At 37.5% G+C, this 22,431-nt stretch overlaps 1 protein-coding gene across 2 annotated transcripts in view; it reads right to left on the reverse strand.

Annotated features, from left to right (window-relative positions):
- Window positions 1-4,729: 4,729 nt before the first annotated feature.
- Window positions 4,730-22,431, reverse strand: part of LOC112149115 (Down syndrome cell adhesion molecule) — a 147,788-nt gene continuing 130,086 nt past the window's right edge. Inside the window, exons 23-34 of one of the 2 annotated variants that reach the window (XM_024276576.2) lie at window positions 22,183-22,300; window positions 21,927-22,093; window positions 19,980-20,078; window positions 17,660-17,848; window positions 17,215-17,505; window positions 14,991-15,167; window positions 14,700-14,730; window positions 14,365-14,480; window positions 14,038-14,202; window positions 11,674-11,874; window positions 11,221-11,523; window positions 4,730-6,211 (exon numbers count right to left, since the gene is read on the reverse strand). In XM_024276576.2, coding sequence (XP_024132344.1) covers window positions 5,697-6,211; window positions 11,221-11,523; window positions 11,674-11,874; window positions 14,038-14,202; window positions 14,365-14,480; window positions 14,700-14,730; window positions 14,991-15,167; window positions 17,215-17,505; window positions 17,660-17,848; window positions 19,980-20,078; window positions 21,927-22,093; window positions 22,183-22,300 — 2,372 coding nt within the window. In that variant the 3' untranslated portion in view covers window positions 4,730-5,696. The remainder of the gene's footprint in view (window positions 6,212-11,220; window positions 11,524-11,673; window positions 11,875-14,037; window positions 14,203-14,364; window positions 14,481-14,699; window positions 14,731-14,990; window positions 15,168-17,214; window positions 17,506-17,659; window positions 17,849-19,979; window positions 20,079-21,926; window positions 22,094-22,182; window positions 22,301-22,431) is intronic. The other variant, XM_024276577.2, reaches the window with a different exon arrangement.

Raw genomic sequence — 22,431 nt, forward strand, 5'->3', positions numbered from 1 at the left:
CTGAAAGATGAAAACATGGAAGTTAATAGCTGAAAACGCTGAAGCCTATAGCCAGGGGAAATATTAGCTCATTGACAAATTAGCCTAAAAACCATATTTGACACATGTGCTTTAGAAACTCCTTTAATGCTCCATGAGAGAATATCCTTTATTTTTATGTCCTTTAATATTTTTTTACTCTATAACTTTCATCAATAGATATGAGTTTCTAAGCGTGTTTTTTTGTTGTTTTTGACTGTCTTAGCAGCTTCACTCCCTGCTCAAATGACTGTGTAAGTAACACGTGTCAAAGTCAAGGCCCGGGGGCCGGATCAGGCCCTCCAGATAATTCTATCCGGCCCTCCAGATCATTTTATTTTACTGTTATTAATGGCCTGATGTTATCTTGCGCTCTTTTCTAACTTGTATAATTTTGACAAAATATATTTTTATGGAGAGTAAAATATAAAAAAGTTATTTAAGGTTGAAGTTGATTTATTCTGGAATAATATTCCTGCCTTTTTATTATTCACAATTATGTTAAAATGTTTAAAGTTTTAAAATTTGGCATTCTGTTGGCTTCTTGGACTATTTGGCATTTACTAAGATTTTTAAGGCATTTTGAAGTTTATCTGATTTTACAGCTGCATGCTAGCTGTTTTGGCTAATTTGACATTCAGCTAATATTTTAGATAGCTAATAATTTCAGCTACCAGCAGTAGCATCTTCATTTATTCAGCTCACAGCATTCACACTAGCATAATCACAGGTAATGCTTTATATCTAGTTCATAATTATGTTAAAAAGTTATGGTTTTAAAGTTTAAAAAATATAGTTTTAGTGCGTTCAATAAATGTTTATCCTGTTCGGCCTAAGGTGTGTTTTGGATTTTGGCTCCTTGTGAGATTGAGTTTGGCACCCTTGGTATAACCTGAAGAACATATATATATATATATATATAAAAAAGGAATTCCTGATATTGTTCAGGGGGCAGGCCAAATGTGGAGGTGGGCTGTAGTTTGTGGACCCCTGCTTTAAACTTTATTCATACACTAGTTTTTGTGAAGGACTATTAAAATGTGATGACTGTCAAAATGGAGGCTAAAACATCAGATGCCAACTTTTAGGATATGACGCATGAATACGAAAACAGTCACAAAAACTGGTATTTTCTGAATATAATCAAAGCACCATTTGAGAAACTTTATTAGCAGCATCGTGCTGACATTAGACAGCTGGTTTGCTGGATATCCTGCATTATTATCATGGTATGTGGGAACAACTGTCACAAAAAATCCATATTTGGAGCAAAGATTCCTGTTTTTTGTCTGTTTAATGCAGATTTATTTTATTTTGAAATCAAAAACTCTTTTTCTGTTTCCTCTGTGGCCCTTCTCTGTGAAAACCAGGTTTCCAGATGCGTTTTTTGTTGTTGTTGTTAACTTGGCAGTTGGAGCAGTCGTTTTAAGAAAGTGGTGGATCGATATTTGACTCGTGACTGACTGACTTAACATGTGTCAAGAATTAGTCGGGTTTGTTGGAGAGAATCCAGTAGTTTTTCAAAATAAAACTTCTTTCAGAATCAGATTATAAATGTAGCATTCCACCCTGTGATAACCTGTGTTGACCATTTGGTCACCCAACTTTTATTTGGAGTGCCTCTCAAGATAACAGAGTTCCCCTTTCAGCAAGGGAGCCAAAAAGTTGTTAAACCAGGCCAGAACCCTGACTATTTTGCATTCCAAGCTCTGGTTAACTTCAGCCTGTCAACTTCAAAAGAGTCTTGGTTCCAGCAGGCTGACCCCTGGAGAGTCTGCAAGCATTCCTGACAGACACTCAGACTCCTTTGTTTGAAACATGTGACCCTTGTAACTTTTCTTATGTTTTAAAACACAAGAGTTTTGTTAATTGGATCTAACATGTAAAACATCTCTTCACAGCTCCAGAAGAAATGCTCTATTATTACATGTGTGTAATCAAACCTTTATTCCTAACAGAAGAAGATTCACAACTACTTTGTGGATAAAATCCATGAATAATCATGTGTAACCGTCAAAGCTTGGAGAATTGCTTTTCTGTGTTTATATGGACTTTGGAAAGCATTTCATGTGCCACATACAGGATTCACACATACATATAGGGTTTTACAAACTTTTTGATAACTTTGTTTGATAGAAACTTCTTTTGTTGTTAATTCAGCACTAAGAACACATACAGAGACCAGAATAAAGTTACGCCCCTGATATTTGCATAGTCAGAGCTCATTGGGACATGCAAATTACCTCCAATCGTAAAACTCCTCAAATCCCCACGGATTGGGAGATTCTGGCCCTGCCTCCCAAATTGAAAACCCTGGCGCCCATGCCAGAGCAGGGGCTTCTTACACCTTCTCAAGGCTTCTCAGGCTCAACAACACGCCTTTAAGCTAACAGGGCTGATAAGGTAGAAGCCAGAACAGGAACAGAACAGAAACATCTAAGTTCTTCTAGTCTTAAGATCACGTTTTTTTTTCCGCGCGCTTTCTTCCTTTTCCACATTTTTGTCTTCCGTTTATTTCATAGACTGATTCCAACTTTTTTACAATTTTTGATGCTTTTATTTGAAACTGATTTTTAATACTAGACCAGTCGATAAGTTTCATTGTCCGGCCAGCTTTGCGACTTATACTTTTGGTCACAAAACGGAATAGAGAAATCGTTCGACCACCCCAGAAGCTAAGTGACTGAACAGAGCAGAACCAGCAGAACCGCAGGTTCCCTTTCCTTCTACGCCTGGCTGCAGATCTCGCCTCCACGGCCCGCCTGAACCATCCAGCTAGGAACGGGATCAACCACCCTTCCTGGCAGAGCAGATCCAGATCTCCAGACCGCTGGTGAGAAGTCGAACTTCGCTCATACAGTCAACTGCTGGTGGTTAGAACAAAGATTAACTATTTTTGCAAGAGTAACATCTTTGCCCCGTTTTGAATTCCTCCTTTTTAGAATAGCTTATTCTCAGATCAGTAACACCACCCTTTTTATGCACAACACACACTTAATGCATCCACACATTTAACTTTTTCACCTCAATATTGTGTGTCTTTTCTTCTCATTTACCTATTTCTAGTTATTAGTTAAAGTTATATTCTGTGTTCCACATATGTTCATTGCTTTCCATGCTTTTACGTCCATTATTTCTGCTTGTTTAACCTCATGTTATTCAATAAATATTCAAAAGGATGTCGTTGTTCGGATATCATTTCTTATTTGTGTTAAAGTCAATTCAAAGGGTACGAACGACCTAAAGTTGAGAGACTGATGAATTGATTATTACTTTATTGATCAGACGTAGCGGTTGATCATTAATGAGTAATATTTTCCTTCATTACGGAGGTGGTACCCCGAGGATATTTTTATTAAATTTCAGTTTAATAAAATTTATATTTTTCAACCAACTTTGGAGTGGAATACTTCATATTCACCCCCTAACACGCTACATAAATAAAATCCAAAATGTACAATATCTCAAAAAAGTGAATACCTCCCTCACTTTTGTTGCCAGAGGTTTGGCTAGTGATGCCTCTTTTACAGGGGTGTCAAACTTAATCGCACAAAGGGCCAAAATCCAAATCACACTTTAGGTTGTGGGCCGAACAGGATAAACATTTATTGAACACTTTAAAACTACATTTTTAAAATCCTAACTTTTTAACATAATTATGAACTAGATATACAACATTATCTGCAATAATGCTGGTGTGAATGCTGTAAGCTGAATTTGGCCGCTGAAGATGCTAGTGCTGATGGCTGAAGGTGCTGAAATGATAGCAAAAAACATTGAAGCTGATAGCTGAAAACACTGGAGTTGATCGCTGAAGTCAATGAAGCTAATAGCTAAAAATACCAAAGCTGATACCCAGCTCAAATATTTGCTACATAACAAAATAGCCTAAAAAACAAAAAAAAAAGAAAAACTTAGGTTAGCCAAAACAGCTAGCTTGTTGCTGAAAAATAGCAAAAAATTAAAAATTGTCTAAAAACTGAAAAAAGCCTAAATTAGCCATCATCTAGCAGTCTAGCTTGTAGACGAAATATTAGCTAAACTTCAAAATAGCCTAGAAAATATTTGTAAATGACAAAATGGTCCAAAAAGCTAGCAGAATGCCAACTTTTAAAACTTTTTAACATAATTATGAATAATAAAAAGCAGGAATATTATTCCAGAATAAAATCCACTTAAACATGAAATAACTTTCAATATTTTACTCTCTATAAAAATCTATTTTGTTAAAATTATACAAGTTAGAAATGAGCACAAGATAACATTGGGCCGTAAATAACAATAAAATAAAATGATCTGGAGGGCCGGACCCGGCCCCAGGGCCTTGACTTTAACACGTGCTCTATTATGATTTATTTTGCAGAAAAAATAACTTTACAGTGCTATACAAGGTGGGCACTGACTACTTTTCATTATGTCAAAAATTAATTTCTGCAGTGTTGTCCCATGAAAAAGATATAAACAAAATATGTTAATAATTGTAAGGGGTGTACTCACTTTGGTTAGATACTGTTGGTTGTTTTTTTTTCTTTGTGGTTCGGTACCAAGTGTCCCGCGGACTGGCTTAGATTAAATATTTATGTGCTGAGATGGTAAGCTATGCATAAGGGCAATATCTGTCAGGCAATTGATTTGACCCAAAGCTAATTATTACAAGACTCTGATTGTGTATTAAATGTATTAAAAACTTGATTTCTGTTCTCCAGGAACTCACTGACAAACAAACAGTTTAATTCAGGAAAACTCCCTACAGGTGCAGAACTTCACATATCAAACTCAGATGTGTGCAAACATGACTAAGGACTTTATTAACCAAATCATTTTCCCCATAATATCCACAAATAAAAGTGATCTCTTTATATATATTCACATTGTATAATTTCTTAGTGTGACAAAAAAATCTCTCTTTTTTCTGTTTGTTTTTTTTTTTTTTTGGATTTCCAGCCATTCCAAGTAATTGTCATTTGATCAGTCGCCATGCAGTTGTCAGAAAGGTTGAAAAACATTACGATTGGTCAGCATTGGCGGTCGTGTCCGGCGTCCCTTTCTTCGTCATCCCCTGACTCTTTGTAGTCCAAATAAAAAAGTAAAAGAAAAAAAAAGAAAAGATCTCTGGCTTGCCAGTCACATATTTCATTACATTGCAACAATGAAAATAAAAATAAATTAAGAAAGCAACATAGTCCTGCAGATTGTTCCAAAGTTATCCTCCTTTTCCCTTCTTATTTTTTAGATATTTTCCATTTTTATACAATAATAATAATAATAATAATCACTATAATTGTCCTTAATATAAATTCAATAGTTTTTTTATCTTTCTGAACTTTTAAATAAATCATTTTGGCAATCCTCTTATTTTGTCACTTTAGCATAAAAGAATACTCAGGTTTCAAATAAAAAACTGTGAGAGAAAATCCATCAGAAGAAGAAGAAGAAGGAGCTGTGAGTGACCCAGAAGAGTGAAAGAAACAGAGAGAGGAAAGAAAGAACAGAAAGAAAGACAGTCTGAAAGAAAAGCATCCACTTGAGACGCATGTCAGAAACGGCGCTATATACAACATTTTCTGTTGTGGGAAACTGTCCATCCTGTCCTGTGCCTGTCGTCTGTCTCCTGACCCTTCTCCTCGGCCGTGTCTGCAGAAGTCCTGGAGTCTGAAGCAGTCTGCTGGGTCCCAGTGTTATACCAGAGTGTAAGACTTGGCATAAGGGTTGTTGCTCTGTTTCAGGTGTCCTCTGGAGTCCAGGAGTGACTCCTGGGAGGTGCTGAGCTTGGCAGCCTGTGCTTGGGTTAGATCTCCCGAGGAGGGGGCGTCTCCCCGAACCTCACCCCGGGCCTCTCCCCTCTCCCGGATATCCCTGTGCGGGAGGGTGGAGGCAGTTCCTGGCTGCCACTGCTGCACGTCCCGAGGAGAGGGCACTTCCATTGGGGTGGGCTCCATGGGAGGTGGCCTCTTCAGGGTACGGCTTCTCTGGGGCTCCAGGCAGGCCTGGCCCATGGCTCCTCCGCCTCCTCTCGTTTCTCCCGTAGCACCAGCGCCACTCCCGCTCGTTCCTGCCGCCCCTCCGCCACCTCCTACACTGCTGCTGCTGCCAGTGGCGCTACTGACCCCGCCTCCTCGGGCTGGGAGAGGCACGCCGCGGTTCAACAGGAAGTCCATGCGGAGGTAGGGCGGCAAATGGACCAACTCCCCACCTGGAAGACAACAATCAATCAATTCAATTTTATGTATTTAAAAAGAGCTTCTAATACATGCAAAGCTCGACATGCTTTACAGGTAAAAATAAAGAGACCAAAAAAACAATATAAATAAATTAAAACTGTATTTCCTGTAAGTCGCAAGAGCAAAAATGTCAAATCAAGAAGAAGAAAGTCAGGTCACTCTGGAGCTTAAGTCCCACTTTTGGGAGAAAAGTCTGACATTTCAGAACAAATCTACCAAGCCAAGTGTAGCTAAAAAAAATAAATACAATAATACTAATCTCTTGATCTGTATAATTATCAAAGTTTAAGAGGGAAACAATCAGATTCTACTACATGTTTGGTCTGGACAACAACTCTTCTGCCACTGTCAGTAGCAAATACAAAACAACGGTGCTTAATTAGTCAAAGAAATGCCCCATGGACGTGTAGGGGAACTGGGTCATAACTCTCTTTTTAGACTTACTTTGATTTGACTTTTAATAATCTTATTGATTTTGCATCTTAATTTTAACAGAACACATTCCTACAATAAATCAAAAGCTACACGTATTGCCTCAGAGTTTCAGCTCTAATGACTTTAATGGAGGATGATGGAATTCAGACATTTTAATGAGCTTTTTTATAGCATCATTTTTGCACACCTGTACATTCACATTAATTATAAATATATTGTGGGTTCAAAATTGCATTTAGATTATGAATCCTTACTTTAAATTAATGTAGGAGGAGTCTAAAAATCCATATTAATTCATATTATTGTTTGATATAATAAATAAATTCAGACCCTTCTAAGTAGTTCATAAATCAGTTCTATACAAAAGATAATCCGGTAGGTAATTCAGCAACACACCTATCTGCTTAGATAATTAAAGCCACAACGAGGAACAAGCTAGAATAATAACAGATCGTTTACTGTAAAACACAATTACACATTTATATATTATGAACTTTTGACTATCGATGTAAAGCTTCCCAATTTTCCAAGTTACTTTTTCCAGTTCAAAGTGCTAATTTCTAGTAAATAACTTTTAATGGTACAAAAGTAACTTGCACTTTTTTTTTTTTAAAGAAATGATGTTACCTAAAAATGTGTACATTTCAGAGTTACACAAACATGCCCGTTCCATTGAACAAAAAACGGGAAAGAAGTTACAACCAGGGCCAGCCCGGGGCACAGGTGACCTAGGCGGCCGCCTATGGCACCAACTGCTGGAGGGGTCGCTAATTAACAATGGTTATATATATATTTTTAGTTTGTAAACAGTTTGACACAGCACTCCTTTCATGTCAAATTAGAAAAAAGTAATAATTATTTTTTAAAAATAACACAAAAATATATCAGTAACTCTTCAGTGCAGCGCAACTCCCTTCCTGTCGCTGCTGCTGTCTAAGCTGGGTTGGAGGGAGGAGAAGGGTGCGTGGTGTTGCAGCTGTTAGTGCTTCTTTAAAACTTAAAGGATGAAAAAGGAAGAGGAGGAAACACTGGCTCAAAAGAGAGGTTCATCTGTTTTACTACTATAAAATTGCTTGGAAATTCTCTCCCCCCTGCATTTTGGTCAAAAAAGACTAATTTAACTGGTGATTTAGTGTTTCTGTCCAACACCTTTAATAGTTGAAATCCCCCCCTATCCTCTGAAACATTGGCCGAATGGTGGCGCAGTCAGTTACTGCGTGTGCCTTCAATCGCAGAGTATCTTGGTTTGAGCTCCAGCCTCAGTTAATGATAGTTTACTCCTGATAGTCGTGTCCAAAACAGCATGAAAGAGTCAACTAACAAAAGGAAGAGAGACAGACAGGGTTCTCAAAAAAACATCAGAAACTTCATTAAAAGGTTTTATCTTCTTTTTTATGGTATACATTTTTTGCAGATCATATAAGCCCTGGACATTTGTTTGCCTTTTTCCAGCTGGGTGTGCAGATCTAGTGGACAGATCTAGAGCTCTAATTTCAAACATTTCTCCTGTTGCTGCTGAGATGTTCATCTCTCGCTGACGAAGATCAACACGCTGTCACTGGGAAACTAACATCATTTATTGACATGTTAGCTCGCCTACACATTGTGCTACTGTTGCATATTCCCCGCCCACACATGCACACATGTTCGAGTCACACTCCGGGCCATCCTGTGGGCACTGATGAAGAGCTGCTGCAGCAGATTCGGTCCAATATGTGACGTTAGAGAATGGATTCCTAGTTTCACAGGGAGAATGAGTCATTTATTTTGTAGTATATTAGGTTCCATTTGTGCCAACAAACGTGATGAATATCGAGGTGTGAGTTTAATTAAATATAGATTTAAGAGTTTCCATGGGAATCGTTGAGCCTGAAAATTCATCAGTGAGTGTGATGTGGTTTAAAAAGGTAAAGCTGTGGTATTTGTTCACACAACAGTCCTCCTCTTATGATATTTAATGAAATAATAGTTTTATACAGTTATATTTCCATTTGTCTTTTAGTAAGCAGCTTTTAGCAAAAGCCAAAAAGCCTGTTTCCTTTTTAAGACATTTTTTCAAGAGTTTATTAGAAATGCTCATCTGGGTTATGTAACCCTACTCTAATATCCCATCATTCCTTTGTGTACACTCTCTCCTGCTAGCTTAAAGCACCTCACAACCTCAAGCTAGCGTTAACAAAAATGGCGAGCCACAGTGGAGATATCCAGCTGTACAGATTTGAGCCAGATTCCAGCTCAGACGAGGAAAATAAAGAGGTTATTGGATCTATTTGTCTGCAAGTGGATGGAGACGTTGGCCCGCCTATTTCAGTTGCTTTTTCAAATGTTGAGTTTTTGTGTGCTCCTGATGCATTGGGATTTGAATAAAGAAATCCAAAAAAGCAAGAAAAGAGCATGTTAAAACTCCAAAAACACTGTTTTCATAGGAGTGGGTCTTTAAACCTATTATTTTTATTATATTTTTGTTAGTTTGCGTGTTGGAACTCCTACCTGCCCTGTATACTCAGTGAAAGTGACACTTGGGTCTTAGTGTTGAGCGATACCACCGCAGACTAAAAGATTAGGAGTTTGCTATTACAGTGAAATGACTCCACTGTAGCAGTAAAGTGTTTTTTTGTAATGAGGGACAATAGTTTCAGATCAGGTTATCAGATAGCCTTTAGCTGCCCTGTCTCCCTGGCTGGTGGCTGATGTGTGTCTGCTCTGCGCCGTACAGACGTCCTGAACACAAAGACACTTGAAACTCAAGAAGCATATCTGATGGCCTCCCCTCTTGTCTGGTCAAAGTGAAAATCCTGCCACAGCTTGGGCTTGCGCTCACACGTGGACCCGTTCCTGCTGATCCTCAGACAGGACGAGTCCAAAGCCTCAGACGGCGTATAGCCTGACAGCAGGAGAGTTGATGGATGAGCGGTGAACATGTGTCAGGGAGAAAGGAGTCTCTCTGTTTGGACAGCCTGTGCTTTGTGTGTGGTCAGCAGCCCACTGCGCCAGACCTGATAACTGATCTGCTATTACCTGAAGGGGAACAGGGTCATGTAAGGTAAGACTATCGCCCAAAAGCTGATGCACTGTAATAAAAACACCTTCCAGAAGGAGTCCTTGTGCAGTTTCAAAACGGCAGCATTGGCTGTTGATGTGAGACTTGATTTACAGAAAAATAGCACAAATAATATTACATTTTTAATGTATTATTACTAGGGGTGTGAATATTGACGTGCAAGATTTGAACATAATTAATTTGTTAATATTTATTAACGACCTCAAACGTCCTGCTGTGCAAGTCTAAAACAGACTTTTTTTTTTACATCCTGTGATTGAGATTTTGATAATTAAATAGATAATATGGCATTTATTTGTAGTTTTTGGACAAAACCGATCTTTTATTTTAATAAATAAGGCGGAGAACAAAAGTCGATCTGATGCAGCAGTAGCGGCGCCCCTGCTATGGGGGGCGGAGCAGAACGGAGTTGTCTGCTATTAGAAATCCAATGAGGAAACCGACCATTATTTTATTTTGGGATGAATTTTCTACAATAACATCTGTGTTGTCTAAAAATTGTGGGAAATCCGCAGTTTACTGCAAAAGTCCCGCCCACTGACACCACGAGAGGTGAGCAGTTCAGAATGGACAGACACGCCCCCGCCTGTGTAGTCTGAGCCGACCTGGAATCCAGGTTGATCAAAATTTCCCCTAAAAAATGTTTTTTTATTTTTTTGCACAAACACAAAAAAGAAAATGTATGAGAAAAAGCTGACAAAATAAACAGAATTCCAGGAAAATTTTCAAATAGACAGCAGTGCTCTTAGGAGAGAAATTCTTATTTTTTGGGCTCCCTAGTGTGACTTAATCCTGGATTTTTTTGTACGTTCATTCAGAAACATGTTGATTAGTTTGTTGACCAATTTTATTCTTGTTGTTTTTTTTAAAATTACACCTAAAACTTTTCAACAGTTTGTTAAACCTTTTTGGGGTTTCCACAGCAAAATAAATCAAATTTTTCCAGATTGAATTTTCTATTTTTGTATGTTTTTATCCCTGGTGTGTGAATACAACATGAAAAAATGACAAAATAAAGGAAAATAGTGTCACATAGGAGAGGTTGTGCTGATTAAAATGATACCAAATAAGCAGGTAGTCTTTCAATCTGAAAATACAGAAAATTCAAATATAGACAAAAACTAAGTTTCAGACCCTGGGTACGGATGAGTTAAAAATAAACGTTGTAAATGTACAATTTTGTGTGTGATTTCATATTATGATTATTTGCAGATTAGTGGCTGGCAAATACTGTAACTAAAAATAAAAAAATTCGATTAATCGCAATTATTTTTTTCCAGATTTGCAATTAGTTAGTTAATTTTTTATATCGATTAACTAACTATTACTAATGTGGGCAGTACCATGTAGTTTCAACAATTTGCAAAGCAGAACTATCATAGAAAGTTGCTCCCCTTTTTTCAGTTCTGCAATGCAAAGCTCATAAACTTTTTAGTTGATGACCAAGTTCTGAACAAAAGCAAACCAGCAGTTCCTTTTCCTCACCTGGCCTGTGTGCCTTGGGAACCGCCATGTTCATGACCCTGCTGACGTCCTGAGGTTTGGGCGGGGAAGCGGTAAAGCGACAGATGCCTGACTCAGACGGCGTGCTGGAGGTCAGGCTGTCAGTGTAATCGTTGGTCCCTGCGGTCATCTGCTCTGATGAGGTGTCGGAGATGAAGCACTCGGTGATGGTGAACTTGGCGTGGCGGAGCTGCTCCTCCATCTTGGCGTGCTCGTACGCCCTGGCCAGCTCCTCGTAGGTGGAGGATGCGCTCTCTGTTGACACCATACTGCTCCGTGCACGATCTGATAAACACAAAGGCATTTTTTAGCACAGGTTTCAAGTACATAAACGTTTTTGCTTTAACCCAAAGTAGGATTTTAAATTGTACTTGTGCTTAAGTTTAATTCTTAGGTGGGGTTCAGTAACAAAATCTCCATGTGGAAAGCCTCTACCTGTGTCTTGTGATGGGCTGACGCTGTAGCTGTCACTCTCTTTGTCCACAGATCCGGTGGCTCGTGGGGTGGGGAGTCTCCAGTCGGTGGTCAGGGTGTGTGAGGAGCTGGTGGGATGCGGCCGGTTCAGAGTCCACTGGCTGGCATAGCGGCTCCGCGCCGTGGCAGGACCAGCTTTGGCAGTGCGTCTGGCAGTGGGGTCTGGAAAGGTCGCAAAGAGGGGAAAAAAATTATACATTTTTCTCTTTATTCCAGTTTTTCAAAAATTGTGCAGCAAGCAGGCTGATACATGACCTTTAACCTTAACCAGGATGTATAAAAAGCCTTTTTTTTTAAAAAAAGGTGGTGAATCTGCTGAACCCATAAAGTCATCAATTTATTCATTAAGAACAAAAAAATATTTGTAAAAATTATAATAATACTATTGTATTGGTGAAATGGATGTTATCCTGCAAAAATACCAATTTTCTTGACATGATAAAGAAAAAACAGTGACTGCACGCTCCTACAGACGCCAAACTCCATAGAAAGATAGAATTGTATTCTGCCTGATCCAGACATGTAGATTACTGACAGTGGGCTGGAATGCTTTTAACCTTGGTAAGTCAGACAGTAATTCAATCAGCAGCAATGTAGGGATAAAATGATGAAGGCTGCAGGCAAAGAGCAAAGAGGGGAAAACGTGCTGGGTCAGCAACGCTTCGGTGCAGCTGAGTGAATCAATCATTGCCCCTTGCTTGGTGCAATTGTGCAGGACTGTAATTAACTCTGATCCCCCGTCTGTATGTGAGAACTCCTGCTGGTCTAGTATTTTTTTGGTGTGTGTTTTACATCTTTAAAAATGTTTAATTTGTTCCCACAGGTTTGCGATTGAGCGACACAACCATAACAGGTAAATAGATGAGAGGATGTCTTCATCCGTTCCGCTCGGGTGGAACCTAAACGCCACATAGCAGATGTTTGTCAAGTCATGACTCACAGGCAGGTCACACACGTGTTACCAACCAAACCTCTAGTCCACATGTGTCAAAGTCAAGGCCCTCCAAGTAATTATATACGGCCCTTCAAATCGTTTTAGTTTATTATTAACGGACCGATGTTATCTTGAGCTTATTTCTAACTTGTATAATTTTCACATAATATATTTTTATGGAGAGTAAAAATATTGAAAGCTATTTAAGGTTTAAGTTGATTTATTCTGGAATAATATTCTTGCCTTTTTATTATTCATAATTATGTTAAAAAGTTACTGTTTAAAGTTCCTAAAATTGGCATTCTGTTACCTTTTTTGACTATGTTGGCATTTACTAAGCTTCAGATTGCTAATTTGAAGCTTAGCTAATATTTTGTCTACATGCTAGCTGTTTTGCCTAATTTAGGGTTTTTTCAAAAATGTGTTTAGTCCATTTTGGGGTTTAGCTAATAATTCAGCTACATATTAGCTGTTTTGGCTAATTTTGGCTTTTTTTAAATTATTTTATTGGGCTGTTTTGGAGTTAGGCTGATATTTACATGCTAGCTGTTTTGGCTAATTCAGGCTTTTTTCAGTTTCTAAGGCTATTTTGAAGTTTAGCTATTTTTTCAGCTGCATGCTAGCTATTTTGGCTAATTTAGGTGTTTTCAAGTTTTTAGTCAATTTTGGAGTTGAGCTAATATTTCAGATACATGCTAACTGTTTTGGCTAATTTAGTTTTTTTCAGTTTTTTCTATTTTAAAGTTTAGCTATTTTTTCAGCTACTTGCTAGCTGTCTTGGCTAATCTGATTTTCTTTTGTTTGTTTGTTTGTTTTTTAAGGTTAATTTGGCATTTAGCTAATGTTTTAGTTGGCTATAAGCTTCAGCAATTTAAGTTTCAGCATTTTCAGCTATCAGCTGCAGAGTTTTGAGCTATCAGCTTCAGCATTTTAGCTATCAATTTCAGCATCTTCAGCTATCAGCACTAGCATCTACAGCAGCCACATTCAGCTTACAGGATTCAAACTAGTATTATCTCAGGTGATGGTATATATCTAGTCCATAATTATGATAAAAAGTACAATTTTTGAAGTTTAAAAATGTAAATTACAGTGTTCAATAAATGTTTATCCTATTCAGCCCGGTGTGTTTTGGAGTTTGGCCCCTCGTGCGATTGAGTTTGACACCCCTGTTCTAGTCCACAATAGAGGTTGTCACAGACCACAGATTAATTCACAATGTGCTAAAGTTCCTGTGTGAAAAGGGTTAAACACAAATCATAATTTCCATTAAATCACTGTTGCATGCTTTAATCTTACAGCACAGACTCCACATATCTAGTTGTTAGTAGGACAACACAAAGAGAACAACAGTTTGTTAGTAGTAAAGGAAATAAATGTTGGGCACTGACGGTGGTGGGACTCACTGGTTCCAGGCCTGGCATCGGACACGTCCACCAGTGGGCCGGTGGCTTGAGACAGAGACTGATAGTGAACTGTGTGGGTCACCGTGGAAGACTTCTGCTTATTGGTCTCTCCAAAGTCATTATCTGTCAACAGCACAGTTGACCTGTCATCTGCAGGAGAGCAGAGAGGGAGAGAAGTTCTGAGTGATAACAAGAGCACGTTAAAACCACTAAAAACACAATTCTTCTTCCAACACCTGGAGGCCTACAGGTCAACCCCAGTACAGGTGCATTATACTAAGGCTTAAGGTTGTCCATCTCTGAGCTTCTTACCGATTGTCTCCATGGTGTCCCTCTCCTCGATCAGGAGCTGGGCTCTGGGGATATCGATGTGCATTCGTAACGTCTGCTGCTGCTTGTTCACTGTGTCGGGGGTTCGAGTGTTCTTACTGACGATGAAAAGAAGAACTAGTCATGACTCTGGCTTCTGCATTTTACCACAGAAATGCTAATTCATCGACTCATAAATTGATAAGTAGCTTTGTGAAGGCAAGAACAGTGAAAATGCAATATATATGATTTTTTTACGAACAGACTTCATGACCCTTTGATTTACGTCCCAGCTAAAAGGAAAAGAGTACTCACAAATCAAAATTAAGAATACATACCTCATCAGCATTTCTGCCAGGCTTTTGGCATCTGTGAAGTCAGCAAAGAGGCAGTTTAACACCGTAACACTCAGAGTATTCCTCTCACTAAAACACAACTACTTATTTTAAATCACATGATAAAGATCTCCACTTAAAAAGCTCCCTAAACATGTTTCGTCTGTACACAATTCAGAGCAAATGACTACAAGTGGGACTACATTGTGCAGAAAATGTGATCTTTTATTTTGTAGATAATAAATTGAACTCTTTTACCACAATAAAACACAGAGTTGATTAGTTTAAACTCACCTCTGAGTCTCTTCAGCCTTTGTTCCCTCCTCCTCCTCTTCAGCACCATCAGCATGATGAAGACCAGCACAACCACCACCAGGATGGAGATGATGGTCACCATTATCTTCAGACTTCCACTGTCTGACATGTTATCTGCGATGGGGTCTCCTGTATTCAGTAAGGGAGGAATGGTGCCTTAAAGGAAAAAAAAGTAGATTTTATATTACATTTCTATACTGTTTTTAACATGTTCTTGTGTCATTTCTCTGATGATGAATGACATTTATAAAGAAAATTAAGCTCAAAATTAGATCTCTGAGTATGTCTTTATTCAAATTGCTGTAATTAAGGAGCAGACAACACACTGCTGTTTAAAAAGAGCTTATTTGTGATGAAGGAAATACACAGCAAGCCACAAGCGCACTGCTCCAAGATCTCAGTAACGGGGAGGGGGATAGGGGCGGGGTTGCTCCTCACCAATTGTCCCGCCCACAACTTAGAGGTGAATTTCTAATGAACTACTGCTGCTCTGCGGAAAAAACGACAGCTGCAGTTTTTGACTAAAAACGGCGTCATCATAATGAAAAGACCACTGGAAACACTTAAAATTGATCTTTCACATTCAATATATTTATTTTTTTCACACTCGTCGAAAGTGTCACGTGACTACAAAAAAAAAATAATCACTGAATACATGAAACCGCGAATAAAGAAAAAGAATACGCAGGGAAACACTATATATATATATATATTATATTTACATGTACACTGTTTGAGTTTTTGTAACTCCATATACAAATATGTTTTATATATATATGTTTTATATTTATATATATGTTATATATATATATATATATATATATATATATATATATATATATATATAGTTTTTGTGACAAACTAGAAGTGTCACATGACGGAAAAAAAATCTGCAGATATATGAAACCTCACCTAATGAAAAAGAAATGTGATATAATGTACATATAATATATATATAAAGACAAAAAGTGTTGAAGTTAGAGTACAAAAATGAATGATATGTGTGACTTCCTTCCAGGTTTTTCCTCGGTTGTGTGTTGTTTACTTTAGTTAGAATGCCAAGTTTTGGTGAGACTGCTGAGTCTGTGCTGATGTCAGCTATTGATCTCCTGTCAACCTGACAACAGCATCAACGCACCTCCCTCCCCAAACACCAGCAACCACTCAAGACCATCTAACAAGCGGCTCACACATTTCAGCCCAAATCCCCCGAGAACATGAATGAAGAGTCTGGAGTTCACCCCAGAACCTTTCCCTCCCATTATAAGAACAGCATCGTGTGAGACTGACATAAAGTGGCACAAACTTGTCATACTTTACACAAGATGTCCCAGAGAATGGCCTCCTGGGATCTCTGCTGATACACAACCTACATCTTATCTTAAGAAAAAGTATTTAAGACTTTAAAATTATTCAAATTAAATGTTAGCTTTAATTCTTAATATATACTCACTATTCAGTTTTATGATCCATCAAATTGTTTGATGGTTTTCTTATTAAGTTTGTGTTCCTTTTCAATCTTAGAAAAGCAAAAGCTTTCCCCCAAAAAGTGGCGTTTTTGAACTATCTCGCAATCTTAATAGGCTACTGTTACTTTAGTTTGAAAAATGAAGATTACAGGAAGTTTTATAAATATAATTTATTTATTTTTTCACAAAAATGTTTTAATGAAGCAGGTAAATTAAAAATGTAATAAATTTATGTTTCTTGTTATTTGTTTTCTTGCTGGTCTATTTGTACCTTTTCACACAGTTGTTGTTTTTGTAGTTGCCGCGTTTGAAAAATATGTAACTATATTTAATAATTCTTATCAGGTAACTGTCTCAAACTTGACCAGAAGAGTGGAATAAGATGAAAACTACAGCTGAAAAATTGACACATTTCAAAATAATATGAGGAGTGTTACTGTTATGGACTGATTTTTGTTTGATCCCTGAATGTTTCCTTTTTTAGTATTTTTCTTTCTTTTGGACTTGCTAGAATGATCCCAATCTGAGCAAGTTACTGTTTGTTAATGTTATTTAAATTGCCTGTAATTTTAAATTATAAAGCATAAGCTAAACTATGATACAGCAAAATAAAATTCAGTTCTTTCGTGTTTTTGAATTACACCCATTTTTGACGTGTTTCATCACTCTATCCAAGTTTTCATTGATATTTTCAATCAAAAGTCACTGATTGGCCCCTTTAGTTCCCTACTTACTTCCTTCAATGGTCAGAGTGGCGAAGGTGATCCGTTTTTCTGCTGAGCCGGCACTGTTTGTGACCTTCATCTGCAGCTCGTACCACGTCGCGTCCTGCAGGTCGTACAGGATGTAGCTCTTGGTGAGAGACGTGCGCTGAGCCGTGGTCCAGGTGGGCGAGTCCACGGCTCTGTACTCCAGGATGAAGGAGGTGATGGGACAGCCGCCGTTGTTCCAGCCTGCCAGGTTGAGCCGCGCTCTGGTGGAGTTGATGCTGGTAAAGAGTTCGTGTTCTTTGGCAAACTGAGGCTCTGAGGAGAAAACAGGCATTAGAAAATCAACACTTGAAGACTAAATTCTTGAAAACATTGTATTTAGAAAGTTTTATTCTAAATAGATTAATTTTATAAGATGCGCTTGACCAATTGATTTTTTCGCTGAAAAATAAAAACGTATTTATGGTACCTTTCCCATGAGTCTTTGCTTCAATGATCTCACTGATGCGTCCTGGCCCCACAGCGTTTTGTGCGGTCAGTGTGAATTTGTACCATGTTCCGCACTTCAAGTTCTCCAGACGATAAGAGCGCTCACTAGGGCTGATGGGAAAACTGCCCCACTGCTCACTGTTGTCCTCAGAGTACTGCAGGATGTAACCTGAGAGGAGGGAGATCATGGCGGCGTGAGAAAACCAAACCGCAAGAGCAAAATGTATTTCTTGTTTTTTCTTCACTCTGCAGATTTGTTGTATAATTTTGTAGGAAATGGAGACCTGCAGTTTGGTGAAAAGTTTTATTGGTCTGTAATTTGAACTCTGTTAGCAGCTGAGCGTAAAGATAAAACCTCGAGTTTGCTGCAAATAGACAATGGTTGGCTGTGGATGAGCATTTTAGTGATGGATGACGGTGAGAGCTTGGAAACAAATGTCACAGTCTTAGACCGTTTCTACGGTGACCGCAGCACTGCAGGCAGAGGCTGCTTGATTAGGAGGGTTGATGATGAATCACCGCAAATAGTCTCACAGTGATTGCTCTCTCTTTAAGATGGAACACTTTAATCTGCCCCCTAAACACACCTAATCTGTCCTGCTGCTTTTTTAATCTGGCTTTTAGGACGTGAGCAACAGATGACAGTACGGCAATGAAAAAAAAGCTGAAGCACAAGAGGATGTGACCTAACAGGAAGTTGCACAGTATTTTGCTGTTTTATTTTTTCGAAGGGAATCAAGTATTGTCAACACGAACGATGGAAAAAGAAAGGAACTGGTTGAGATGTGCCCTCACTTTCATCTGTTGTCTACTAGAGGTGTGTCTGGAGATATGATAAGTATTGTGATACACGTCATGATACAATACGTATCCCGATATATTCCGAGACAGTACAAGACAGTATTTCACTTTTTTTAATGCTTAGCAAGTATTCAAACTATAGTGATTCTCCTGCTCCTTTCCATAGTTTTTTTGGAACATAAAAACTCAATTTCAGCGATTTCAGCAATCTTGATATCAGGTTGCTCAGGACATTACTGCTTGTATTTTTTGGTTTTCATAAACTTTATAGTTGTTGAAATATTCAGAAAAAATATGTCCCATAGGAAATCAATGAGAAATTCTTCAAATTTTAAGAACATTAGCAACAAGCCTTTAAATATATTCATGGACTATGTTTTCATCTTTTATAGTAATTTTTAAAACATTTGGAGTTGCTAATATTTTAGCAACATGCTAACGTTTTTGGCTAATTTGTTTTCCACTGAGGTTTTTAAGACTAATTTATTTTTTTTTTAGCTACAGGCTGTTTTTTGCTAATTTAGTTTACTGAGGAATTTTAGGCTATTTTGAAGTTTAGCTAGTAATTAAGTAATGAGCTAGCTTTTTTTTTTGGCTAATTTACTGAGGCTTTTTTTTCATGCTAATTTGGAGTTTAGTTCATATTTAAGCAACACACTAAACTTTTTTTTTTGCTAAATTGGCATGTATTAGGGATTTTTAAGCAATTTTACTACCAATTTTTCTGAAATTTAGGTCAACTTCAGTGCTTTTTCATTTCATGAAATGTCCAGCCTTTTAGCAAATGTAACATTTTGCTATTAGCTTTTGCATTTTCAGAAAATCGCTTCAGCGATTAAAGTCAATTGTGCCACCATTTTCAGCAAAAACCTTCAGCATCTTCAGCAACTACTTTCAGCAAAAAGCATTCACATTAGCAATATTAAGGCAATGCAACTTTTTTAGTAAATTTTACTATTCTATCATTTAATTATTATTTTACCATTTTTTTATCGTGATATACAAATTATCGAAATATTAATGCATTTTTGAGAAAAGTAAAATTATAAAGTACATGTCAATGAACAGAACACAACGCACTGCAAATTCATGGGGGTTTTCTTCTGGTAATTTAAGAAACATTTCAGTGGAAAACACAAGTAACACTGAACTACAAATAATAATAATAATATTTTCTTACAACTTTAAGCACCAACTGATTAACTCCAAAAAAATATATACAGTAAATATCATAGTAATTTAAAGATCTGAATGTCTTCCATACAGAAGAAAAAGGCTGGAACATAAACTTCTTTAAAACACTATTTTTTTCACTTTTTGTTTTTAATTAAAGGGAAAAAGTAACTTAAGATCAATGTGGAGCTGAACTATATTAAGAAACAGCGACCAAAACCATGCAGACGAATCCCATCTATACTGGTTGGAAGTCCTGCTCAGCTGTTTTTCGCGGAGCTGCTTTCAGTGTCTCCAGCGTGCTGTTACTGTGTTTTCAGCTTCACCTCTGATGGAGCTTCCTCCGTTGTCTCCAGGTATCCATGAGAGTGTGATTGATGTGGTGGTCGTCTTGGTAACCGTGAGCCGGGGCTGGTCAGGAGGGACTGTTGACAGCAAAACACACAGAAAGGTTTTAGGTTCTTGTCAAAGTTCATCTCAGATACTTGGACTGGATTCTTGTCAGTGCAGGCAATGCAATGATGAAAAATGTAACTACAGCTTCTATGAAACCTCCTGGATTCAGACAGAATGTCAGTTTGTGCTTTTTTACGCTTGAGTTCAAGAGAAGCTTTCTTGGGCCATCAAAAAAAGTTTAAAAAAGTCATATTTTGAGATTTGAAGTCGTAAATTTGTGAGATTAAAGTGGAAGCGAGCACACAGTCCAGCAGACCGACTGAAATCAATTTGGTCAAAGCGTTTTGGATTTGAACAGGTAATCTGAATGTTTCAAAGTTTTTATGCCCACATAAACTATTTTCATCCCTCTTCGTTTTTTGTGTTGAAACTGGACATTTGATCTGGAGGAAAAGACAATTCTAACACTTTTCAGTTCCCTTGTGCACATGATGGTTACATGATGTAAGGTAAATTAACTTTTAGATATGTGTATGATGAGGGCAGAATAAACTGGCGGTCCTTTTAACGTGTGTCCCTGAGCTCCTTTACATATGAAACAATAACTTGATTTTGAGTCGCTTTTTGAAACCTATCCAGAAATAAAGCTTCACAAAATGCTCCACGTCTTTCATCTTTGAACGCAGCTCTCATGAACACACAACTTTGGAGTTTTTTGTGTATTACTTTTTCTTCTAAATTTATGACTTACCGGTAATTCTAATAAATGTATTACTTTTTCTCATAAATGTATGTTGTTTTTTTTCCCACAAGTTTACGCGAGTTAAGATTGCAGATTTACCATTTTTAAAGTGATACATTAACGACTTTAAAACACGTAACTTTTGTTCTAAAACATTTCTGACATTTTTTGTAAATTTTCATGTGTTCAAATTGTAGATCATAGATTTACATTTCTGAAAGTCATAAGTTTACGACTTTAAAACCAGTAAATTTATGACTTTTTTTCTGATAAATTTAGCACTTTTTCTCATAAATGTATGACTTTTTATTTTGTAAATATACATGTGTTAAAGTCGTAGATTTACAACTTTTAATGTCATACATTTATGACTTTAACACACATAAATTTACAAGAAAAAAAGTCATAAATCTAGCCTTGAAGTTTCAAAGTCATAAATATATAAATGTATTCTTGTATTTCCCAGTCAAAACTTTTTTCTTGTACATTTACAACTTTGTAGTTGTAATAAAAAAGTGCTTGTCAAATGGCCTTAAGGCTCCATTGTAGCTTTACGTTATTAACTATAAATGTAAAAAATAAACTTCTAAAGACTTTATTCTCTTCTAAAGACACATATTTATAAGAGAGTATATGCATTGATAAAGAAAATGCTGTATAAGGTTATATCTTATTTTAATTTTAGATAAATATTTCAGTATAATGACACAGCTTTTTACATTGACTTAATTAGCTGCTAGAAATGTTAGATTTAGTAGATGATTGTTCCCAAAATAGTTTTGTTAGGTACGTTTAAAAGGATTGTGTTTTCTAAAGCAGTAACTAAAGTAAGCTCCAAAACAAAAACACTGAACACTGGATATCTTTCTGATCCCATATAGTTCAAAATATCCAACATTTGCTGTACTTGAAATTTTTTAAATCTGTTTTAATTTGAAAGGTTTAAAAAAAGGTTTAAATAGTTTCATCCAGTTCTACATTTGGCTCTTTTCCGTTGTGTTTTCTCAAACTTTCTTACTACTTTAAGAATGAGTTAGAAATGTATGTTTTTGTAGTTTAATAAAAAAAATAAATAAATAAAATAAAAAAAAACATGTTTCTTTTTGAGACAAAGGAGAAATCAAGGGTCACTTACCTTGGACCTGCAGGTTGAGTGTGACCTCGTCTGACCCCCAGGTGTTGGTGGCCACACAGCTGTAATTCCCAGAATCCTCTGCTTTCACTGTACGAATGATGAAGCTTCCATTACTGTGGAGGCTACGGCGGCCGTCCACTGCGACAGGCGTGGGGGTCCCGTTGGTGCTGGAGAAACCAAGAGGAGAACAAGTTTGAGATTTTATAAAAATGCATGTTTTGTTTGTTCCAGTGCAGCGGAAATGTTTTGGACGTACTTTCCCTTGAGCCACTTGATGGTGGGAAGAGGCTCACCAACAGCTTTACATGGTACTACGATGTCCTTCATCCAGGGAGTGGTGACGGTGCCATTGAAGGTCAAGATCCTGGCTGGAGCTGAAAGCAGCACGACACAGCAAACGAGCAACATTTAAGCAGCCAAAAGAAATTCATCAACCACTGCCAGACAGAGACACAGCTTTTAAGTGAAATGTACAAGCACCAAACTTAAGAATAAAAGCAGTTAG

This window comes from Oryzias melastigma, linkage group LG13, assembly GCF_002922805.2.
Source record: "Oryzias melastigma strain HK-1 linkage group LG13, ASM292280v2, whole genome shotgun sequence".
Taxonomy (NCBI): Eukaryota; Metazoa; Chordata; class Actinopteri; order Beloniformes; family Adrianichthyidae; genus Oryzias; species Oryzias melastigma.